The sequence below is a fragment of the Notolepis coatsorum genome (genome assembly GCF_963971535.1).
Source record: "Notolepis coatsorum genome assembly, chromosome: 16".
Lineage (NCBI taxonomy): Eukaryota > Metazoa > Chordata > Actinopteri > Aulopiformes > Paralepididae > Notolepis > Notolepis coatsorum.
In genome coordinates, this window is record NC_140180.1 from 22,337,427 (window position 1) to 22,362,980 (window position 25,554).

The 25,554-nt window shown below is 41.7% G+C and overlaps 1 protein-coding gene across 1 annotated transcript in view; it reads left to right on the forward strand.

The window, feature by feature from the left end:
• Positions 1 to 25,554, forward strand: part of fam193b (family with sequence similarity 193 member B) — a 47,176-nt gene that overhangs the window by 21,054 nt on the left and 568 nt on the right. The window contains exons 5-9 of the mRNA XM_084332333.1: positions 13,376 to 13,790; positions 14,253 to 14,436; positions 14,581 to 14,814; positions 15,970 to 17,056; positions 22,899 to 22,974. Coding sequence (XP_084188459.1) covers positions 13,376 to 13,790; positions 14,253 to 14,436; positions 14,581 to 14,814; positions 15,970 to 17,056; positions 22,899 to 22,974 — 1,996 coding nt within the window. The remainder of the gene's footprint in view (positions 1 to 13,375; positions 13,791 to 14,252; positions 14,437 to 14,580; positions 14,815 to 15,969; positions 17,057 to 22,898; positions 22,975 to 25,554) is intronic.

Genomic DNA, 25,554 nt, shown 5'->3' on the forward strand with positions numbered 1-25,554 from the left:
GCATTTTAAAATTGTAGAGCTGCCTTGGATCTCAATACAGATAATACATATGAAAAGAATAATTTGATATGTGTGTGACTGTGTGTATATATATATATATATATATATATGTTCTAAATAAATAATAATAATTGTATTTGTATAGCACCTTTCATACAGGGGATTGCAGTTCAAAGTGCTTTACATCAGTAAGATGTAAATAATAATTAGGGATGTCCGATATTATTGGCCTACCGATATTGGCATTAAAAAGTGATATAGGAAATTATCGGTTTACATTTTTTTTTTTTATTATTATTATTATTTTCTTTTTTTTACATTTGTTTAACCTTTATTTACCCAGGCAAGCAAGTAAGAACAAATTCTGATTTTATTTATTGTCAAAAGTATGCATAATGTTGTGTTAATTCCACGACAAGAGATAAGTAATGTTAACCCATTCTCTGCCGGAGCTTATATCCATCGCTGTAGCCTCTCTGCCAGCGCTATTTGTCTATGGAGATGTTCACCTTCTTTGCAGGGCTATAACTTTTTAAATTGTATTGCTAAATTGACATTACTATGGCCCATTCAACATCAATTATCTATCGTTCAGGATGTAGGAACGTTTGACTTTTTCATTCACACATTCATACAATAATACGGTCTAGAGTATAAATATGTTTTTATCGTTTTCTGCAGTATTTTATAGAACGTGAGATATAGCCATAAATGCATATTAGATCATCAAATGCAGTTTGATACCAATCGACGCCAGATTAAAAATGTCAACTGTACATGGTCCTAGACCCGGGAGATACCCCACCTGGGTAACTGGCAACACGGCAACCTGGTCCCCGAGTGGGAATCGAACCCAGGACCTTCTAGCTGTGAGGCGACAGTGTTAACCACTACACCACCGTAATGACATGCGACAGCAGCACATTTCATTCATCTCACTCCCTGCATGAGTTTATTTTGAGTCTTGCAGGTGCATAGAAATCTCACTCAGATCAACAAAGGAGAATATAGAGAAACTCTTTACACATTTGCATTGGCAATCGACCGCTAGATTATATTCACCTATTTGGTTTCTCCCACGTGCCTTCCAATTAATGGTCCAGAACATTGAAGTCATACTTATATTCCCACAACGTTTTGCCATACGATAAGCGTGCAGAACCTTATTCCTTGGGCCTAAAAAAAATAATGGTTTGTTTCCGGTTGCCGACCGACCCTGCTGATTTGGGTGCGACCCAATATATTTTATGAGTAAAAAATAAAAATCCAAAAAAAATGGATGGGGATGTGGTGGGGATTGACGTGGTGGAGATTGATGTGTGGGGTTGGGTGGGGTGTTTGGAAAACTGACTGTTCCGGGGGGGGGGGGGGGGGGGGGGGGGGATTCCTCAGTCTAAAGAGATGACCTTGCCCCTGGCAAGCCTTCTAGTGATCCATTGTTAAAGCTCCTCCGAGTGAATCTCTTCCAGTAATGAAGAACACTCTTATCTCAGTTTTTGGATGAATCCCACTCATGAGAAACAGCTAATATGTGATTCTTCTTGCAGGGAGTGCAGAAACATCTGCACTCCTATCACAGATAGCTGATGAATGTAGCGTAATACTAAAAGCTCAAGGACTCCTATAGGAGCCAAAGCACTCATGAGTTATACCTTATTTCTATTGGCTTAGTTGCCTACACTGTTAAAGTCTACATTTCAGAATACAATGGGGCTTAGCTGTATATTTAGGTTATTGTATTATTATATGAATGTTTATTTTTATAACCTTACATTGAAACGGCATTAGGAATATTGATTGGATTTAGATAAAGTAATTGAACCGTCTTATTTATCATAGGGCATAAGCATAACAAAAATAATGGTTTGGTTCCGGTTGCCGACCGACCCTGCCGATTTAGGTGCGACCCAATTTATTTTATGAGTTAAAATATTTTTATATATATTTTCTTTTTACAATAAAGTTTCATAAAAATCTTAGTCAAACCTTTAGTATTATGGATATTAAACATGCTGGCAGAGTACATGCATCCATGTTGTTGTGAACATTTTAATTAAATAAAGAAATTCCCTATCCATAGTCGCCGTGGGAAAAAATTAAATAAAAATAAAATAAATTCCCTACCTACCCATGGCCTTAACTGACAACCAACAGGAACCAAACAATATTTTCTTTTATGCATTACTGTCCTTTGGTATCTGGCACCTTAGTACACTTATTAATGTACAGTGACCTTCTCAAAATAGTCTTGGCGCAATGCCTGCTCTATCTTTATGATGATAGTCTGCTATTTATTTACAATCAACTGTTTGCATCAAGGCGTCCGCTGTAGTCAATAGTTCCTTGTAATGAGAGGCCTTAATTATCATCCATACGTCAGTTCTTTTCAAATACTATTGATATGTACCATATCACGTGAATTCTGCTGTTAGGAAAGTGAGGTAAGCCTAGGCTATTTCAGCTTGCGAGATCTATCCAATATTCACTTGACTTCGAGCAGTATTTGGATCTGAGTTACAACCAAGCTGTAATTAACTTCCAGATTTTTAGGGCTGACCTTCGAAGCTTTTTTTGGCAATCGAAGCTTCGGTGCCGAGCTTCAATTTTAATTCGAAGCTTCGAATTTTTTTTATCTTATGTTGTGGGACTTGTACAGCACTTTGGTAAACTTTGTTGTTTTTAAATGTGCTCTATAAATAAAGTGGATTGGATTAATGAATTAAGTAGCCCCTTTCGTGACTGTGACGCAGCCAACAAGGTTTCACTCGGCTGTGTGATTTAATTCAAGGTGGATCGCTGTTGTCGTTTGAACAACTTCAGATTTCATGGGAACTACCAATCCCCCAAATCAAGAATGTTTAAGATGAATGAAGTAAGATTTTGATTATTTGAAATATGGCCTGTGTAGACTAAACTATGCACAGAATTATGTCAGTCTACAAGGTCCGGATTCTACATGGTCCGGCAATGTAGACCTTGTAGACTCCACTACAGACCAATTATCAGTGAATGTTCATGCATTTTTAAGAAGGGCCACTTCCACAAAAAAACAAAGAACTCACCAAAACATCTCAGTAGCACCTTATCTAAATGTTCTATTTCATATATGGATATTCATATTTATTTATGTATTGCATGCATTTCTACATTTTATTTCCTATTTTGTTTATTCATCCCAGTATCTTTTTTTCTTATGTGTGGAATTCTACAAGGCATGTAGGTGTATATGTGTTTGAGGATGATATCCTTCAAACAGGCAATAGTGATGATATAATTTGGGCAGTGCTGAGCTGGGTTACTTTCCTCCAGTGTATTTGTCCCCCGGCCCCACCCAATGCCCCACCCAATGGCCCCACGCGCACGTGTGTGCGTGCGTGCGTGCGTGCGCGCGCGCACACACACACACACACACACACACACACACACACACACACACACACACACACACACACACACACACACACACACACACACACACACACACACACACACACACACACACACACACACACACACAAATCGAAGTAAAAAGAAGTTGGGAAAAAAAATTGAATTTTCTATTTTTAATTTTTTTTTAACTTTTTGTTCGAAGCTTGTGCCATCGAATGAAGCTTCGAAGTATTTAAGACAGCCCTACAGATTTTATCTCTAGTTTCTCCGATATGGAAGTTCGTGCAAGCTTTTAGAAGTCCCAGAGCGCTGTAAAGAATAGCGGTTTGTTTGGCATGGGTATGGTAGTCAGAGGAGTGCATAACCACGTGCACGCTCAACCGCGCAATTTTGGTCACTGCTAAACCACAACGCACAACCAAAACGTAATGAAATGTGATTCTGACCGGGCGCTTGTGCCAGACGCCCTGCTTTCAGTTTAGCCTACTGCTGAAGCAACACTCAACTTGAAGCCATAGATTAAAGCCCCAATCCACAATCTTGGATCATGTATGTCGGAGTAGGGTATGTTCATATGCATCTTTGAAGAGCTGGCTGCAGGCTCGTTGAACAGATTAGAATGTGTTTTACCCCTGCATTTAATGGTGAATATAAATGGCTGCATTTATATAGCGCTTTTATCCAAATCGCTTTACAGTTTTGCGCGAACCCCCCCCCCCCCTTCCTAGATTTTTCTGTCAAATATTTTTTGCAATGGTCACTTTTGGTGAGTTGTTCTGCGTGTGTGAGAGAGAGAGAGAGAGATATCACGGCCACTCACTCATATATCAGACCTCACTGCACGCCTTCTGTTGCCTTGTGTATGTATGTGACAAATAAACCTCTTGAATCTTGACTTGCCATATTCAATCAGTTTCAGTAACTACAGAACAGTACATATTGTTAGACTCACTTGTTGTTTGGAAGAGAGCCTCGAGCCGTCACGTTAACCCTTCGAGAAGCTTTTGTGGTCCGGCTTGAACTTTCCATGATAAAAAGTGACCATATAAATCCTTTTGTTAGATCCAACACTGTCTGAATGTACAATATCTCGTGATGATCTCTCCAAGTCCTGAGAATACACTTCTTATTACTGAACCACGAGCCTAGCTAAGCTAACTCACGATCTGAAATGAAAATAATACTGGCTCCTCGCATTCTTTTCTGTCTGATGACTGACGACGTGATGAGTACAGTGGCGCAGAGCTTGCTTCGAGCGCTAGAAAAACGTGCCCAGAGACATCATATTTGAACGCACTGATAGGCGAAATGCATTTGCTTGACCTATTTACATTGGCTGCGACGATACAGTGACGCGCACAGTGTGCGCGCTACATGCGCCCAGCTTTAGAGGTACTCTATCATTCAGGAGAGGGAGTGACGTCATGTGAATCACGCACAAAACAATGATTTATATTTGATATATTAACGTTATTGTGCATTTGAAACACAAACATGCTTAAAATGAGTAAATATTATTCATTTTAAACATGATTAGTTTATTTTTAGGGGTCTAAAATAAAAATAAAACATTTTCTTCTTCTCCTCCACTCTTCACCAGGGGGGGGCGGCGCCCCAGCGCCCTCTATCGGCCGGCCGCCACTGTTGTGCTGTATAATGACAATACATTTGAATCTAATCGAATTAATTCACATTTGAATCACTGATTCGGATCTTTAATAACGGCAACACAGTTGGGAGTATAAGACCCTCAGTATAGATTTAGCTTGCAAGCCATGTGTGCTGTTGGGATTCTGACTAGTGTAGTGTGACTGTTACACTCATGTTGGGATTCTGACTAGTGTAGTGTGACTGTTACACTGATGTTGGGATTCTGATGGTACTGGTAGTGTAGTGTGACTGTTACACTGATGTTGGGATTCTGATGGTAGTGTAGTGTGACTGTTAACACTGATGTTGGGATTCTGACAGTAGTATAGTGTGACTGTTAACACTGATGTTGGGATTCTGACGGTAGTGTAGTGTGACTGTTAACACTGATGTTGGGATTCTGACTAGTGTAGTGTGACTGTTACACTGATGTTGGGATTCTGACAGTAGTGTAGTGTGACTGTTAACACTGATGTTGGTATTAATTTCTGACAGTAGTGTAGTGTGACTGTTAACACTTTGAGTGCCACGCCCGAGAATATTCGGGTTTACGCCCCGACCGTTGAGTGCCATGTCACGGCTATTCTTGGGTATTTATTTTATTTTTTATTAGTGATCTGAAATCATATTGCATCACACGAGCCTACCGTTGGACATCCAGGGACCGCCGGTGCTCACATCTGAAAAAAGCGCTCCCTATCGTCTCCCAGATGGTAAATCACCCTTTTGGAATGGACTCAATGAAAGTGAATGGGAGAACGGATTTCTGACTCCACATTTTACTTCTCACTGATGCAGCCGGGGTCTACCAGAGTTCATTCTGGAGCCTCTGAGCCGCGCGGATCATGTGTTCTACTGTATACACGGTTGATCAATACATTTATCGATTTTTTCGAATAACGATCGGAAATTGGAATAAACCATTTGGATACCATCTGACCTCAGGTAAGGAAGCTATGTTATCAGTGTTAGGATAATCAGACTCGTTTTCACGGAGATATAAGCGTTTCCACTATATGTGATATAGCTGTTTTGACTGTAAAAGCCATGAGGAAATAACAGCAGCGATTATCAGCGCACGGCATGAGCGTGCGTGCGCACACATATACTATCGATCATCTAGCGTTTATTTGAAAACTATTCATAAATAGGCAGACAAATGACAACGTTCTGGAATATTCCAGTAAAAGGCGATTATCATAGAATGTGTTGTTTTTCCCCGGAAAACGGGTGATTTTCAAAATGCTATCAAACGGAAATGAAGCGATAAAAATACAATCTGCCTTGCCAATGTTGACTGGAAAATGAGTCTTTGATAAGCGACGGGCAGATTAGACACATAGCCATAATTTAAAACATAGATTAGGCGATATTAACGTTAACATTGGGAGTGGATGGTGGCATCAAGGGGGTAAAAAGGAAACGGATTGTTTTTTAATCGTTCATTTCCGTTTTATACCATTTTGAAAAACGCTCGTTTTTTTAAACTTTCTCACAAAAAAAAGATTCTGCAGGAATTGATTGCGCTTTACTGTAATACACAAAACACGTTGTCATTCTTCGGCCTATTTATGAATCGTTTTCAAATAAACTGTAGATTATCGATATTATGTGTAATTATGCACGCTATAGAAGCGGGCTGAAAAATCCATTATCTTATTTCCTGATCAGCTACACACACTCACAGCCACATACACACATAGGGGACACGTTGATATATAGGTGAAAACAGCTCTGATTATCCCAATACTGGTAAAATAGATTCCTTACCTCCTTATCGATCGTGTTTATTGATCCAACGCTGGGTGGTCAAAAGACATATTCCACGCTGTTCTGATGGTGGGCAATGACTTGGATCGTCTCCGGTTACTTGCCTGACAAGTAAAATGTGGAATCCGGACTCTTTTTTTTCCCCATGCGTTTCATTCAATCCAATCCAATGGGGTGCAGTACCATCCGGAGAGATGATAGGGGGCGGTATTTTCCCTGTTCGAGCTCAGACAGATCCCCACTGGTAACGTGAGGCTATATTGATGAAAAATGAATGGAAATCGATAATAAAAAAATAACTATTTATAAAAAAACTTTCAATGCCGGAGCTCGTGCAAGCTTTAGTGCTTCCTTGCCACCACCCACTTCAATGATAGAGCTCTCATATTTGCAAACGCATAAACTGTCTTAAATTATGTGTCTAATCTGGCCGTCGCTTATCAATGACTTGTTTGCAGTCAACATTGTCGAAACGGATTGTTTTTTAATCGGTTCATTTCCGTTTTATACCATTTTGAAAAACTCGTTTTTTGAAAGTTTCAGGAAAATATAAAGATTCTGTGATAAACGCCCTTTACTGGAATATTCTGGAATACACAAAAAACTGTCATTTTTCGGCCTATTTATGAATCGTTTTTAAATAAACGCTAGATTATCGATAGTATATGTGTACTTAGGTCGCTTTCACATATAGTTTTGGTGGACTCGGTCGGTGCGGTTCTGGGGGTGAAGTTGCAACATTGTTGCATTCTTCATTTGGTTCGCCTGCTTTCACACGGATATCTGTCAGGCGGACTGAGACCTTCTGAACAATGTCACGCGGTCGAAAAGGGCGCTTGTCTATTGGACAGTGGAAATGTGTGTGTGGCTGTGATCCCGTGTGTGTGCGTGCGTGCGTGCGCGCGCGTGTGTGTGTGTGTCTGTGTGGACTGCGAGTCCTCCAGATCAGCGGAGCCGAGTTTTGACATGGCATTGATCCATTGTTCTATTGAAGCACATTACCACCATCCTCTCGCTAAACAACTTGTAGACCACGGTGTTTTTATGAGTGCCCACAAGTAGCTGTTTTATTAATAATATAATAAGCCGCGCGCCTCGGTAATAATAATAAGCCGCGTTTTTTCTTCCTTCTTCCCAAGATGCACAGATATATAGATAGATAGATAGATAGAGAGATTGGATGCAGTGTGCTTGTTTTGCAGTGAGTGCTGCGAGCAGTGGTAATAATAATCACTTCCTATATTTGGTTCGCATTTGGTTCGATGAAGCCGAACCGAGACCTACGTTTTCAGGCGGACCAGAGTTCGACTGTTTGGTCCGCGAACCGAGTTCGACGCGCATTCACACAGACCCGAAAAACCGGACTATCGAATTCTGGTCCGAAAGTCCGGACCAAACAGCCCCTGTGTGAAAGCGACCTTATGCACGCTAGAGAAGCAAGCTGAAAAATCAAATCTCTTATTTCCTGATCGCACACACACTCACACACACACACACACATAGGGCACACGCTGATATCTCTGTGAAAAAAGCTTTGATTATTCTAAGCAGGGAACAAACTTAACCCTTTCACTGCCACACGACAGCCGGTTAACCCTTTCACTGTGACAATACAGAAGGTTAGCCCTTTACTATCACACAACCGACGGCGATGCTCCATCATTAGCATCATTAGCTCCGCAATGCGGAGCTAATGATGGAGCATCGCCGTCGGTTGTGTGATAGTAAAGGGCTAACCTTCTGTCGTGTGGCAGTGAAAGGGTTAACTTTTTGACTTACCAGCCATCTGGCCAGGCAGATTTTTTACCAGCCAAAAATTATAAATAGCTTTTTAGTATATCGCCATGTGTTATTATTACTATAATACTCTCATATGCTATTTTCAATTAATATCATAAACAACATAAGGAATATTAGCATAATTTTGAGTGGACTGAAGGAATGAGTCAGCGTTAATAGTTTTAAATGCAAGTAATTTATTGAAACATAGAAGTGCGGTCGGTTGGGACGGACACACACACACAATGGGGGACCCTGATGTAAACAAGACGAAAGTCTTTCTCTGGTCTGCATCCCCTTAACAATTGTGTGTATTGAGCCGTACTGTATTGTACCCATTCTGCAATCTGTTAAATAAAGTTTTCATTCATTCACACTGTTTCAACTCACCACCCCCGCATCATATTGTAGTCTAGTCTGTCTTCAAACTTCCACTCCTCTCGAAACTTTTTTATATTTGAATATCAACATTATCTGTCCATCCTCAGTAATCCTCAGTTTACTATAATATACTCCTGACTGACTTCGTCGTCTTTCCAAACGCACGCACACACACCCTTTCCACACTGTCTGCTGTTCTCTATGGCTCTGCCTCTGATCAGGATTAGCTTGTTAGCTTACGCTAATGTAACGTTAATTTCGGGCGATGTGGGCATAAAGGAATGGCGACGATGCAAAGCGTGTTAGATGCATTTGACCCGTTGTGAGAAGAAAAAAAACACCACAGACTTATTTCGGATCGCAAAATAGCCGCACTGCTGTGTAGCGCTGCTCCTCTGCTTGACCGACCTGCGCCGCAGACAATAGCACGGACTGGGCGGATATGACTCGTCGAGTCACCACAGAGTTTTTTCAAAATAAGAGTATCATATGAACCGGACGTTGCTAGCTGACGGAGCCATAGATATTATGACTGGAGCTGCGCTTGGAGCGGAAATGAGACCCGCACAGGATTTTTTTCAAAATAAGAGTATCGATATGAACTACATGCCAGGTGGCGGGCAGACCTCTCATTGTTAAGTCGCCAAACCTTAAATCTGCGCGCCATTGGCGGGTGGCGGGTACTTATTTTGTTCCCTGATCCTAAGACTGGTCAAATAAGATTCCTTACCTCAGATCAGATGTTCTCCAAAAATATTATTCCAATTCCTGATTGCCATTCCAAATATCGATTGCGTTTATTGATCCAATGCTGGGTACTGGACATATGTATTCCACGCTGTTTTGGGGCTCGGAAATGACTTGGATGCTCTCTGGTGGCTTGTCCGAGAAGTACAATGAGGAAGTTGGATCCCCCCCCCCCCCCCATGTGTTTTAATGCAATCAATTCCAAAGGGGTGCAGTACCACAGGGAGACGATAGGGGGTGGTATTTTCCCAATGGAGCTCAGAGAGTTTGCAGGACTAACGTGAGACTAGATTGATGAAATATGAATTCAAATCGCTAATAAAAAAATAAACGACATATCGCGTTGTTGGCAATGAACGGTCGACATGAACAAACGACATATTGCGTCATTGGCATTGAAAGTGTTAATCATCTTCCCTTTATTCATTTGCTTAGATTTTTCCGGTCTGGTCAATTTTAGCATGGTGTTATTCAGTCAAAAAATATATATAATAAAGAATTGAATTGATATTCTCATTTGGTTCATTACAATTTACTCAAGCCTAGTAGTATTTCTGACACTGGGAATACATTCCCTGAGATCCATAAATGTCCCTAGAATCAGATACCAAGAACATGCAAATGGACCATTTAACAAAAAAATAAATAGAAAAATTGTAAATGTTTATTCTACGTTCTTATGGAATGAATGGGATTGAAAAAAAAGAATAATAATAAATGTATTAATAAATAAAAGAAAATAGATTTTTTTATTAGTTGAGTTGATTTTCATAATGTGATAATTTGCTGTGTAATTAATTAATCTAATTAACGCGATAAACTGACAGCCCTAATTAAAAGTCTTCCTCTATATCTTTTTCAAAACAGAGCGATGCTGCAGCATGAAATAATGGTCATCACATTTCATATTTCCAACCCGTTTCATATCTCTTTGATACGTCTCGCCAGACATCCAACTACTAGGACCTTCTATCGCTGAGTTTGTCTGACTCCCACCTAAATGGATTACCTAAACGGACAATGTATAACCTTATGCATACTGCACCTTATGTGTATACTAGGGCTGACCCCTATTAGTCGACTAATCGGTCGAAAGGAGCCGTAGTTGACTGCCAACCTCTTAGTCGAATACAAAAAATATATATTTATTATTTTATTTAATTTTTATTTATTTTTATCATTATTTCCAAAAGAAAAGAGGCCTAGAAGCGTGGCAAACGCTAATGGCACGCATACCAGAGGCTAACTGCCTACGAAAACAGGCACAGAGGCACTGAAAGAGGATTTCACCCATCTAATGAACACACAGACTAGACAAATATCAAGATGTATCCATCAGTGGACCAATTGCATGCTTTTGCAGAGGACAAGAAGCCTTCAGTCAACTCCTTCAGACATTAAGCACCCCCCACAGCCCAAATGGAATGATAAATATATATATATATTTTTTGAATTAAAAATATATTATATATTTTTTTCATTATTATTTTTTTAGTCGACTAACGGCAAATTTTGGCCTATCATAGTCGACCATCCAAATCCTTAGTCGGGGACAGCCCTAGTGTATACTATATACTTACTTCATCAGAGCATATATTTTGCATTTTTATATTATATATTATAGATTATATTATATTATATATATATTGTAACTATATTTATTGTAAGGCAAATATAACATACATGATACAAGCATACCTACTAGGGGTGTAACGGTACGTGTATTCGTCCCGTGAATTTACGGTACGGCCGTCACGGTGCGGTACATGCAGCCTACGACGAATACGCCTCAGTGCAAACACACCAGCACCAACACACACGCCGCGCGTCGCCAACACACACACACCGCGCGTCGCCAACACACACACGCCGCGCGTCGCCAACACACACACGGCGCGCATCGCCAACACACACGCCGCGCATCGCCAACACACACGCCGCGCATCGCCAACACACACGCCGCGCGTCGCCAACACACACACGCGCATCGCCAACAAACAACAACAACATTCTCCCCCGCCGGACTCACGCTGATCAAATAAAAAAAATAAACATTTTTCGGACTGATCATCTGAGCTCCTCGTCTCCAGTTGAACTGCTATTGTGTTTAAATCCAAATAATCCTCTGCCATTGTTGTGTAACATGTCATCTGTTCTCTAGTCTTCAGTCTCGGCTTCACGTGAAGTTAAATCCTCTCTAGAAGTGAAAGTGAAACTTACCAAGCCTATAAGTTGTTAACCCATCTCCCGCCAATGACGTGTTACCACGTCATGCCTCGCAATGTGTAATCTGCCAATGACGCCTTACGGCGTCTTTGAGATCAATATTTCAAATTTCTGTCATGGTATTCACATTTCACCCACGGAGTCTTGACTGGTGCTGTAGATCTCCGCTCAACTCTCCAACGCTTCAATACCGCCACCTGGTGGCCGATCGGCGAGTTGCCAAAACCGGAAGTGGCCGGAAGTGCTTAGTCCGTCCGCTATTCCGTACGGCCACTCGCTATCGCTCGCGGGACTCTATCCAGACACCGTGCATATCGATCCGTTGCCATAACTCAATAAACATGATTTGACGTATATTAGTATTATACAAACCGGAACTGGATCACCTAGATCAACATCCCATAATAGCGATATTTTTGCTCCAGTATCATCCCCCTTGATTATTATTAACCATACAAACTGCTCTGATCTATATATCACCCATACTACATGAATCATTTAATGTCGGTCATTGCATTATAAACGACCCCCCCCCCCCCTCCGGTCACCAGCAGATGACCAGTCATGACGTTTAGGATCATGTACATGTGAATTTTTTTTATATAACGTTGATCGGTATCAAACTGCATTTGATCATGTAATATAGGTATGCATTTATGGCTATATCTCACGTTCTATGAAATACAGCAGAAAACGATAAAAACATATTTATACTCTGGACGGTATTTTAGTATGAATGTGTGAATGAAAAAGTAAAACGTTCCTACATCCTGAACGATAGATAATTGATGTTGAATGGGCCATAGTAATGTCAATTTAGCAATACAATTTAAAAAGTTATAGCCCTGCAAAGAAGGTGAACAACTCCATAGACAAATAGTGCTGGCAGAGAGGCTACAAGGATGGATATAAGCTCTGGCAGAGAATGGGTTAAAGGGGCACTAGGCAATTCATTTACTCTGGATGCCTGAACACAGAATGACACCAGTATCACTGCTATAGGCAAGCCTATAGAAAATTATTCTATTTAATAATAATAAATATAATATATAATAATTTTTTTTACAAAAAAAATTAATTTAACAAATATTTATATTAATAATTATTATTAAAAAAAATCTGTTGTACCGAACTCGTACCGAACCGTGGCTTCTGTGTACCGTTACACCCCTAATACCTACCCTCATCTTGCACCTTGATATATTTACACTGCCTACTGCCCATATGCGCATGCTCAGAGTTAATTTTATTGTTTACACTGCCTATTCTTATTCTATTTTTACTTTTACTTCTCCACTGTACTATACTTTTTTGACCTGTATCATATCTTCTGCTACCTGTACTCCCCTCCCCCCTCCCCACGCTGCTACGATGCCTGGGGATCAATAAAGGAATATCTTATCTTATCTCTTGTGTTTTCCCGTGTCCCCAGGTGAAGCCTTCCACCCCAGCGACCACCACCAACATTCAGACCTGTCCGTTCCCCCCAACAGTCCCACTGGCCTCTCTTCCCAGCATTCCTCCCTCCTGCCCCCCAAGCAGGGCTCCGGACAGCATGGCCATGTCACCTCTTCCTCCAGCGCCGGCCTGGCAGCCCACCCTCCCTTCTCCCCCCTGGTACCGAACCTCCACGGCCCGGCGGCCAAACTCTCCTCCTCCCCTGGTCCAGACATCCCCGCGGCCCTCCACAAGCCGGGCCCTTGCAAGAACTCCCACATTCCTGCAGTCAACACACAGCACAGCAAGCTGGGCTCTTCCCTCATGGGCTGTAACCACCCCTGTAATGGACACAATGGAGGGACGGTGGCTGCCTCCAACACGGGCCACCTGACGGCCGGTGCCTGCAGGTTAGTGTTGGAAGGGTGTCTCCTTTGATAATGGGGAAATGGCCTTTTGGATTCAGAATCCTAATGTAGTAGTAGTTTTATTCAGTCATCATGCACAATACAATATGCACAATCATACCAGACTGTCAACTGTCTTTGATTTTGGCAGTGACTGACTGAAAAAGTACAGGCTGACCTCTGAAGCATAATGCTTATACATATTCTTAATTTCTTATCAAATTAAGCCTCCAAAACGGAAACCAAAACAAATGTATTTGTATAATGTATAATTAACTTTTTTTAAAACCAAAAGCCAATTTCTCATTCTTAAGTTTATATCGGCATTGTTCCACAAGTTAACCCCCCAACAATGGAAATACATCTCCTTGTAATCCCTTTCTTAGCTGTCTCGTCCCTAATGTGACGCACGATGTGAATTGTCTTTGCGGTGGATCGTGTTGATTCCGTGTTGGTTCCTTGCAGGGACCAGGCGTGTAAGGGCCATAAAGCGGCCAACGGGACGCTGTGCCACCCGCCGTCCGAGCTGGAAGACGGGGAGGACGAGGACAGCAGCTCCGAGAGGAGTTCCTGCGCCTCCTCCTCCACCAACCAGAAGGACGGGAAGTACTGCGACTGCTGCTACTGCGAGTTCTTTGGACACAACGCGGTACGGTCATTTCCTTCTTCCACGACTGCTTCCAATCACCTAATTATCAATGCAAAGGACACCGGCGAGCTTTGTTGCATAAAGTTGAAATGAATATGAAAGATATTCATGGTGCGATCGACATGTCCCTTTCTCTCCCGACAGCCTCCGGCTGCACCGACGAGCCGCAACTACGCTGAGATCCGAGAGAAGCTGCGCTCACGTCTGACCAGACGCAAGGAGGAGCTGCCTCAGCGCCAGGACTCCGACCCGGGCGTGGCCAGTGCCATCGACAACCGCGATGTAGATGAGCTGCTGGACTTCATAAACAGTTCTGAGCCCAAACCCGTCAGCAGCGCCAAGGCCGCCAAACGGGCCCGGCATAAACAGAAGAAGAAGGTATTTTGCTCTCTTATGGATTCCCCCCGAAGCCCCGCTTCATGTACTTCATCTACTACCGCAGGTCACTTGTGTGAACACAATGGCTGGAATAGTTTTTGTTAGTGTTTTCAAATTAGCTGTGAACATTCATGACCCCCGAGAGGAAGAATCCTAATGATGTTTGTGACCCAATTACCTTTCCAAATTGGTGTAACTCCTGACTAGGGATGCTCGATATTGGCTTTTTTACCGATACCGATATTGTCCAACTCTTAATTTCCGATACCGATATCAACCGATGCCGATATATGCAGGGTTTCCCCCCAAAAAATGGAATAATTTCAGGTAATTAACATTACATATCTCTTGTTGTGGAATTAACACAACATTATGCATACTTTTGACAATAAATGAAATCAGAATTCGTTTTTACTTGCTTGCCTGGGTAAATAAAGTTTTTCTTTTTTTTTGAAAACCGATACCGATATTTTCCGATATCACATTTTAATGCCGATATCGGCCAATATTATCGGTAGGCCGATAATATCGGACATCTCTACTCCTGACCCATTATTTGTACAATCACAACGATGGATGCGGCTCCTCATGGACAGCAAATTTGCCATAAGCACCTATGATGTCAGCCACTTTTTCCCTCTTTTTTTAATTATTCCAACATAGCTTTTTCCCCTTCTACTCTGGCTGGCATGCATGTCCTTTTTGAAAATGTAAATGGTCAGATGGGTCTTCATATATTTGACTGAAGAATGGTCGCTGACCATATATTGTATAAAACCACTATGAAAAATCATCATAATGTTTTGGCCTTTACTAGTCAATATCGTGACAATATTTGATATAGGTAAAAAAAATTACCTATATTTTAACCCTTTCACTACCACACCACAGAAGGTTAACCATTTCACTACAGTGTGGTAGTGAAAGGGTTAACCTGCTGTAGTGTGGTAGTGAAAGGATTAACCCTTTGTCGTGTGGCAGTGAAAGGGTTAACCTTCTCTATTGTCGCAGTGAAAGGGTTAACCCTTTGGTAGTGTGGTAGTGAAAGGGTTAAGAAAACGTTTTATATCTAGAAATATCCATGAACCCAAAATGTAGACTGTCAAACAAATGTCAAAGTGTATTTATAGTCTGCGTCCGTGTCCCCCGCTTCAGGAAAAGGCGCAGCAGGGTGGCATGGAGGCGACGGGCAGTGACCCACACTCCACTTCACCCGAGCCCGCCGACGAGGAGGAGGAGCCCATTTCCGACGGGTCTGAAGCCAGCCGGCTGCTGGAGTGGCCTCAGCTGGAGCTGGAGCGGGTCAACAGCTTCCTTACCAGCCGGCTGGAGGAGATCAAGAACACCATCAAGGACTCCATCCGGGCCTCCTTCAGCATGTACGACCTCAACCTGGACGTCAACGACTTCCCAAAGAAGGCCGCCACCCTGGAGGGCAACCATTTACTGTCTCACCTCAACGGTTCATCTGACCTGCAGCAGATAGACTTGGACCTGGCCCCTCTCTCGCTGGGAACCTTCAAAAGCCACTTGGACCTGGTCAAAGGATTGTCTGACAGTCACAGCCACAGTCACACTACCACTATCTCATCCACTAACACCACCACGGCACCGGTGTTCGCCGCCGGGCCCAAGGATGTCCAGCGGTTGCATGGCACCCCCAGCCTCTCCAAGCTCATCCGGGTTCGCTCCCCGGAGAGATGCCCTTCCGCTGGACCCGAGGGCGGCCTCCAAGCTCCGACCCAGGCGCCGGCGACGACAGCCAAGACTAAGGAGGAGGCCTCCGACCCCAAGAATGCCGGGGCCGGTGCTGCTAAGTCAAAGAAGGGCAAAAAGCAGCATCAAAGGCAGGAGCAGCAACCGCCGGAGCAGATTCCCTCCAAAGCCAAAGCTGCATCTGGGAGTGAAACGCAGAAAACCAATGAGCCCAGGGTGGCAGAGGTGGGTTCTCACGGCTCCAAGTCTGGACAAAAACAAACTCCGCACTCTGCAGACAACCAGAGACACGGGCCCAAGAAGGCCGAGGAGGCCAGACCACCCAGACAAGCAACCAATGGGGCCCCTAACGGGCTTGCCAATATACAAAGGGGGAAGGTTGACTCGGACACGCGGGGAGGTCGATCTGAGCAGGATTCAGATGGCAAGACTCACCCCGTCACTTCAGCACATGGGCAACAGCAGCAGCCCAAGGGAAAGAATAAGAAGAGCAAGAACAAGGGAGAGAAATCCGGCAGTACTATAGGTACGTGAAACTACATTGCTTATTCACCGGATGGGGCGACAGCGGCTCAGGGGGTAGAGCAGTTGTCTGGTAATTAGGGATGCACGATAATCATCGGACCGATAATTATCGGGCCGATATCAGCAATTATGACGTCATCCCGATAAACTCGATAACGTTATTGATAGCTCCGATAACATAATACATTTTTTGGTTAAAAGAAATCCAGTGTGGGTGGATTTGGATGAAGGGCGCTTGTTTTTATTATAGCCTCCTCCCGTTTTGCCAGTACTGTGGTAAAACTGATAGCGTGTGGTTTAGGAACAGGGATTTTTTTCACAAATCCAGCGCTCCCCTTCTTGGCTGTGACGTAGTCACGTTACATTCGGAGACAGACAGTCGATCTGCCAATTACGTCCCTCCACTTGCACCCACCTCTTCTTCTTACCACCAATCAGAAGCTCTCGTTCGTTTATTTACCTCCGGATTGTCGGCCATTATTCTACTCGGAGCTATAACGTTAGTTGCTCCCCGCCAGCCACATTGACAAGTACCAGCGCTTATACATTACTGTTGTCAGCATCGACTTTAGTAAAAATAGACCCAGACTTTTTTTGAGGAATTTAAACGTCGCAAACTAATCTTGTTGGCCGTTTTCTATCTCTCCTCCCTGGGTCTCTCTCTGCCTGCGCGAGCCGTGCTCTTACACACACTCACACACACACACACATACACACACACACACACACACACACACACACACACACAGGTGCTGTCGAGAGCAGAGCTGTGTGTGTGTGTGTGAGTGAGTGAGTGTGTGTAAGAGCACAGCCGGCTGGCTCGCGTAGGCAGAGAGAGACCCAGGGAGGAGAGATAGAAAACGGCCAACAAGATTAGTTTGCGACGTTTAAATTCCTCAAAAAAAAAACTCCATAATTTCTCGAGTACCGATAGCAGTACCGATGACGTCGGAGCTTATAAATACTAAAAAAAAAAAAAAAAAAAAAATTGATTAAAAAAATTATATATACATTTAAAAAAAAAATATAATACAATAAATATCGGTTATCGATATCGGTTATCGGCTTGAGGAGCATAAAGATATCGGTATCGGTGTCAAAAAATCAATATCGTGCATCCCTACTGGTAATCGGGAGGTTCACGGTTCGATTTACGCTCCTCCTGTGCAGCGTGTCGGAAGTGTCCTTGAGCAAGCCACTTGACCCCTAATTGCTCCCGATGAGCAGGTCGGCACCTTGCATGGCCTTTGCCGTCTGTGTGTGAATGTGTGCGTGTATGGGTGAATGTGAGGAACAGAAATTGTAAAGCGCTATATAAAAATGCACCATTTATAAAAATGCACCATTTAACCACACAAGGCGGTTTTGAAATGTCTTCGGACACTACATGTATTTGCAGTAGGGCTGTCACTTTGACAAAAAATCATATTCCATATTCGTTGCAGGATTTTAGATGAGTTCGAATTTCAGCGTCAAAAAAGGTCTTTAAAATTGCAAGACTAAAAATAACCATGACCAGTACCGTAATTATTTGGAATACGTATAGGTCAGCTACGTAATGGTGGACCGACTCACTCGCCTGCTGCCGTCGTTGACGAAAAACAATCCGCCAGCGCATCACGTTCTGTTAAGCAGAGACATGTCCAAGACAGCAGCGTGATACAATCCCCATAATTAGGTGAGAGTCCGAAAAATCTGTTGTCCCTCATTGCCCAGGTTGTGTATTAGCAGGGCTCTCTTCCTCACGTCGTTAGCATCGTCTAGCCCGACGGCTATTATGAACGTGTCGAAAGATTCCAGCCAGCGAATCCACGGAATTGGTGGCTCGCCAGACAGGGCGAGGAACGGAGAGAGAGGTGAGGGTAAAGAATCCATAATCCTTGTCGCCAATATTGTGTATAATAACTCACCGGACCACGACGTAACGGTAGACGTTCAAACACTTGCGCCGAATGTATCCGTTCACGTTCGAATCTGGTGTTTTTATGTAAATTCGAAATTAAATTTAAATATAATGTATAATGAATATAACAGCCCTCATTTGCGGTAAGGTTGTAAGTAGAGTTGTTCCGATACCGATACCAGTATCGGAAAAGCCGCCGATACTGCCTAAAATGCTGGTATCGGTATCGGCGAGTACCCTCTAATTCTGCGCTCCGATACCATATGACGTAATTTATCAACAACACTGCGGTCTGTTGAGTAAGCATTATAAAACAAACGTGTGCTTAATCGATTAAAGTGTCAATGCCATTTGTCATTTTAACAGCAGATACTTTCTTAAATGTCATCGTCCCGACAGAGCGGTGTTGACGGGGAGCTCATGGGTTCGCTTGGTGGCTGGTGTTATTAGCATTGAACAGCTAACCGAAAGCTAGCTTTAACATTACCTTGGCTAAAGTTGGGGCTATTCATAATCCAGCAATAATGGCTGCAGACCTGCAAGCAAAGTACAGCAAGTTGGCAAAGGAGTATTCGTTAAATCACAATGTCACCAGTAACGTTACAGTCTTTTCATATACCGGCAGCTCATGCTATGCTAACTTAGCTCACGTTGACGTCGTCATTGAGACCACCTCGCTCGCGTACACAATTAATGACATGTTGCGGACAGCCATATTGGTGACAATGTTTAGCTTTTAGTGCCAAATGATAAGAGTCTGAGGCGGAGTCTCAAAAGAGAATGTTGAATATTTATTGTGCAAAAATCACAACAGATCCGACTGCTACTGAAACGGAGCCTTGTAGACAGACTGAGTAGGGTATATCTGCAGAGCCAGTGGGTAGCGAGTGCAGCAACGTATAATGTCCGTGTGGATCATTGGAGTAGGGTATATCTGCAGTGCTGAAGCCCCATACTCATTGATTAATGATACTAATACAAATCTATACAATCACCTGTTGTTGAATAAATACCATTACTTTCTAGTTATTACTAAAAAACAGTATATATAAAACAGTATTTGTAAAAAAAAAAAATTATAATTTATATAATATCGTTTTTTTTTTTTTTTTTTTTTTTTATGTATGCACTGGTATCGGATAAGTATCGGTATCGGCCGATACCCAAAGCTTAGGTATCGGAATCGGATCGGAAAGGAAAAAATGGTATCGGAACATCTCTAGTTGTAAGTACAGTAGGTAAATGGGATGCCTCACAAGCTAAAGTGATCAGGGTTTCCGTTAGAAAATATTGGTGCCGGTCTACATGTCCTGGAAGATTTCAATCTCCCGGACAAATGGGAGAAATTCCTGTCAGAGTTTATTGAGCTTAAAAACAATTGATAGGCAGGCTATATAAAGAATGACATCCTCAAGGCATGTAGATTTATAATATTTTACTTTTGCGTATACATTATATTCCAAATAAAATAAGTCCCGTCGATAGACTCACGTGCTGCTGCTGACTTGAAATCAAATAGGCGAATTTCCGTCTGGGCAGTCGGCCCGACATTAAACAGCAGTCTGTTATAATCACATTTTTATGAGCTAACGAATTCCGTTATATTGGACATTTGTATTAATTATATCAAGCGAAGAACTGAGAAATTTGGCGAGGGCCAAAAGTGGCGCGCTCCGGCCTGCGCCCCGGAGCTCCGGGACACAGTGAACGCGAAACGTGACCCGCCTTGGTAGGGCCCCCGCCGGCCGGCCTAACAGCCGGTGTTCGGGCGGACGGTTCCTACCGCTTGCGGGTTCACCATTATTTTCATTGTTATTGTTATTATGATTATTTTATTATTATTATTAATAAGAATAGGCCATACATTTCACGATATAGGCAAGCATTTTAGGTTATTAGAAAATTATAGACCTATTTAAAGAATGATGCTACGACTTTTGCAACAAACTAAATCAAATTGACTTCTACTTACCACCCTGTGTCTTTGGGTATCGCGATTCGCGAGGGGTTCAGAAGGACGTCGAAACAGTTAAGTAGATCCAGGGAATCTTCAGGGAATCGGTCATGTAAAGCATCTATTAGATGTTGAATGTAGCGTGCTCGGGCACTTTTGAAAGCCTGAACGGACCGGTCACCTGCATGTCACGGCATCAGTGGTCTCTGTGACTTCAAGTTCAGACAAGTTCAGATCTTCGTTGTCATTATTAGACCTGCTTGGTTTCATAAAATATTTGTTAAGGTTAGCTTGTTTGGCCATCTCTCTCTCGCTCGTATAGCTGTTTGCCGTTTACCAGGCAGGCTCAATACAAAAGAAAGAAAAAAAACATTCAATCCGAGCGTGCAGAGTGAAGCAACAATGAAACAAATGTAACGATTGTTTCGTTCATCGCATAGGCTATTTAATTTTAGCCTATTTTAATACAATTCAAATTGTGCTTAGAGGGAATTATTTTCACAGGACATTATGACCGGAGAGATTTAAATATGTTGGACTTCAACTGATTTTCCCGGTTAAAACGTAATTACCGGACAACGGAAACCCTGCTATGGATGTACGCAATGCTCCAACTTACCATCTTTAGTTAATTGACATATCTCAAGCCCCTGTTTGTCCGAGGGAAGCGACAGTTGTGATTGGAGTATCAAGAAAAGAGGGTGAAGTTTGAGACGGGTCAATTAGGTTTGAAGACATTGCTCGTCTGAAACCTTAACACTTTGATCGCCATGGGTTAAATTCATAATTTACCATCCCTCGCCATCTCTATTTGTCTATGGAGAAGTTCCCCTTCTTTGCAGGGCTATAACTTTTTAAATTCTATTGCTAAATTGCCATTATTATGGCCCATTCAATGTCCTATATGTATTGTTCAGGGTGTAGCAACGTTAAACTTTTTCATTCACATATTCATACTAAAATATGGTCTAAAGTATAAGTATGTTTTTATCGTTTTCTGCAGCTTTCTTCAGAACGTGATTTATAGCCCTAAATGCATTATATTGATCAAATACAGTTTGGTAGGAATCTGTGCGAGATAAAAAATTTCAACTGGACGTGGTTCTAGAAGTTACTACGTGTCATCTGATGATGACCGGATGGGCGGGGGATCATTTATAATTCCGTGGGCAGCGTTAGATGATTCATCCAGAGTGGGTCATATGTTCATCATAGCAGTTTATATGGAACACGTTAGAATATAACACTGAATCTTACCGTGGCTTCCTCGCGCCGCTGGCAGATGAGCGTGGAACAGAATTTTTTCTATTATGGGATGGAGAAATGCCCGATCCATTTCCAGGTTGTATAATAGTATATACGTCCAAATCATGTTGTTTTTTCGAGTTATTTGCACCGATCGATGTTCATCAAGACGGCGTCTTCGGCAGAATGAGCATGGCTAGGAATGATGTCTTAACTCGTCCCCGGCGATCATAGTGTTAAAAACAGTCTTGTGTGGTTCAAGTTTTGATTTATTTGTCACATATAAGGTACATGTACATTACAGTGAAATACTTGTTTCTGTATGAGCCTCCTGAGATTGGGCTTCATACAGTAAGAAAGAAAGTAAAATAATAAAGACCAAACACTGTACAAAATATACAAAACTAAAGTACAAAATGCAGAAATTACGTAGAGAGAGTGCATATCTTTTAGTAATAATTGTTTGTTTTTTGCCTATAGTCAGTGACTTTGGGTCATTGAAAAAAGCGCTATACAAAATAAATGAATTATTATTATTGTTAATACATTGATACAATATGGTGTAGTTTTAAAAAGTGCCTAAAGTGAATGTTAAAGGTGAATGTTTAAAGTGAGTGTGGATTTGTGTGCAATGAGTGTAGAATGGATGGGTTAGTGTTGGTCCACATTGAGTTCTTCATCTGAAGGATCCAGTTGACGTTTACTATCATCTCATATTATGTTATTTCATTTTTCTCCTAGATGATGTATTTCTCCCTAAAGATGTGGATCCAACAGAAATGGATGAGATTGATCGTGAGGTGGAATACTTCAAAAGGTTGGCTGATTAGAATTCTGTCTCTTTGTAAGCCTATAGCCCAGGGTGGGCTCGAAACCCCTGACATTAACGTTGGGTTCCTTATCATTACTGAACTGGCTAAAATGTTATTGTATCATGTAATTGTTTCTTTCGTGTTTGTATATTTGTATTCGCTCTGGTGGCAAACCATGTTTCCCCTTGGGGATTAAGAAATAAACCATACCATACCAACCCCTTAAGCCCGACGGGCCCGGTACCTATATGAATAGATTAATACAGTCCGTATTAATTAATGTAGCGTTTCCTTTCTCAAATGTAGCCAAGAGTAAAGACCCTAAAGGCCCCCACATAGTCGGGCGGAACGTACGCAGAACTGACTCTGCCGAGGTCCGCGCATGCTCGAAGCACGAATTGTCTAACCGCACGGACGTCCGTGCCACTCACTTGGTGTCACACAAAAGGCTACTCTGCATTTTGGTTGACATCGACCTGCATTTAATGTGACACCGATCTGCATTTTACTCTGAAGTTGAACACTCACTCCGTGCCAAGAGAGAGTAGGGCAGGATCATGGTTAAATGGATAGGATTGGTCCGGTAAAACTTTGGCAGGTAGATGATGCTAAATTTAGTTTTACTATCGCTCATAGTTATCATTATTTCATCATCTGAAGAAACTTGAGAATTTTGAATGGCTTTTCTAAATGAAGTGTGTAAAACTGCCAGTTTTATTTCGAAATCTTGGAAACGGAGTTAACCTAGACTCTTTATTCTGATATCATGGACGACGCCGTGACAGAGAGTGTAAACAGCGCAAAGAAATTCTGGGAAATGTAGTGAACTGGCGCTAAACATGTAGGAAATTGGTACGTGGTGGTGGTGTGCTCGACTATGAAAGCTATTTGGTCCGCGTACGTTCCGCCCGACTATGTGGGGGCCTTAACCCATCAAAACAGCAGTCAAAGTGTATATTTTCAGCACTACATTTGTTTACCAATGATTTTAAGTGTTATTAGCGAAATAGGAGTTCATAAATATCTCAGCGCCATAATAAGATAATTTATAGGCCTGATATTCTAGCTATATTCATATTTCAAATAGCATGTGTCCGGATGGCAAAATTCAGTACTGTATAGAAAAAAACCTGTAAATCATCTGCATTTATTCATTTGCTTAGATTTTTTCTACACTTGATCTCAAGAAGGTGCTGAATGAGCTCAGTTTTTCACGTCTGGTCAATGTTAGCATGGGTGTTATTCACCGTTGAAGATGAAAATAAAAAATAAATAAAGAATTATTTATATTCTCCTTTGGTTCATTACAATTTACTCAAGCATAGTAACAGACACAACATGTCTGACACTGGGAATACATTCCCTGAGGTCCATAGATCTCTCTAGATACTAAGAACATGCAAATAATCTTGTAGAAGTGGAGCAATCTTCCATTTTCTGAAAATATGGCTAGGGCTTAAGAGAATAGGTATTTGCACGATTTTCTTTTGACAGACAATTCAATAATGGCCAATTATAGAATTGGCATTTTTCTAGGTAGAATTTTGCTTCATGTATGTACTAAGTGGAAAAAAAGAACAACATTGAAAGCTAGAGATTTTGTTTAAAACATGTCGATTAATTTATCCTTGACTTTATGTGATTGTGTCCTTATGTGAGTATTGTAACCCCCCCCCCCCCCCCCCAAACACCTACAGACAAATCTTAAAGATGGCCAATATTACTGCCTATATTTATGTCTTTCTACTATTACCCTGCCCATACCCCCCCCCCTCCCCCATGCTGCTATGATGCCCGAATCTCCCCAAGGGGATCAATAAAGGAATATCTTATCGTATTAGCCAAGCAGAAAGACAAGATTTTTAACATGGAGGTTCATAGCAACCTATCGAATTGCCAAGATAATCGTGATGAATTGAGAATTTATTTTTCAATTGAATGACATTCTCACCCCTAGAAGATAGTAGAGCTGTGAATCTTCACTGGCCTCATGATTCGATTACGATTCAGCTGTCCACGATTAGATTAGATTCTACGATGCAGCTCAATAATATATTACATCCTCAATTTTATAATTTATATTACTGCACAATGGCTACTTTTTTATCAATTAATACAAGCAGTCAGATAAATTAACTTTTATTTACAAAGTTCTTACGTAAATCAGAATGTCCAAATAAATGTCTTTACTAGTGTTGCATGATACAGATACTAGAAAGGTAACTCGATACCCAGCTGTTAAAAACGGTGCAATACTAAATTTTTATTAGTATCAATACTTGTAGAATAGCCTGATGCTGTATTTCTTTTTTGTTGAGTGGATGCATGACCAGAGCACTAGCTTTAATAATATAATAATAATATATTTGATTTGTAGGGCACTTTATAGTTGTGGAGCAAATCCCAAAGCGCTACATTGTAAAAGAACATAAAAGCTAGCAAGAGTGTTAACACATTTTTAAATAATATATATATAATTATTTTAATAATCGATTATGTTCTGTCACTGCATCGATGCAGAATCGTCCGCATCGCGATGCATCTTAAGTTAGAATCGAGAAATGTCCACACCCCTAGAAGATAGG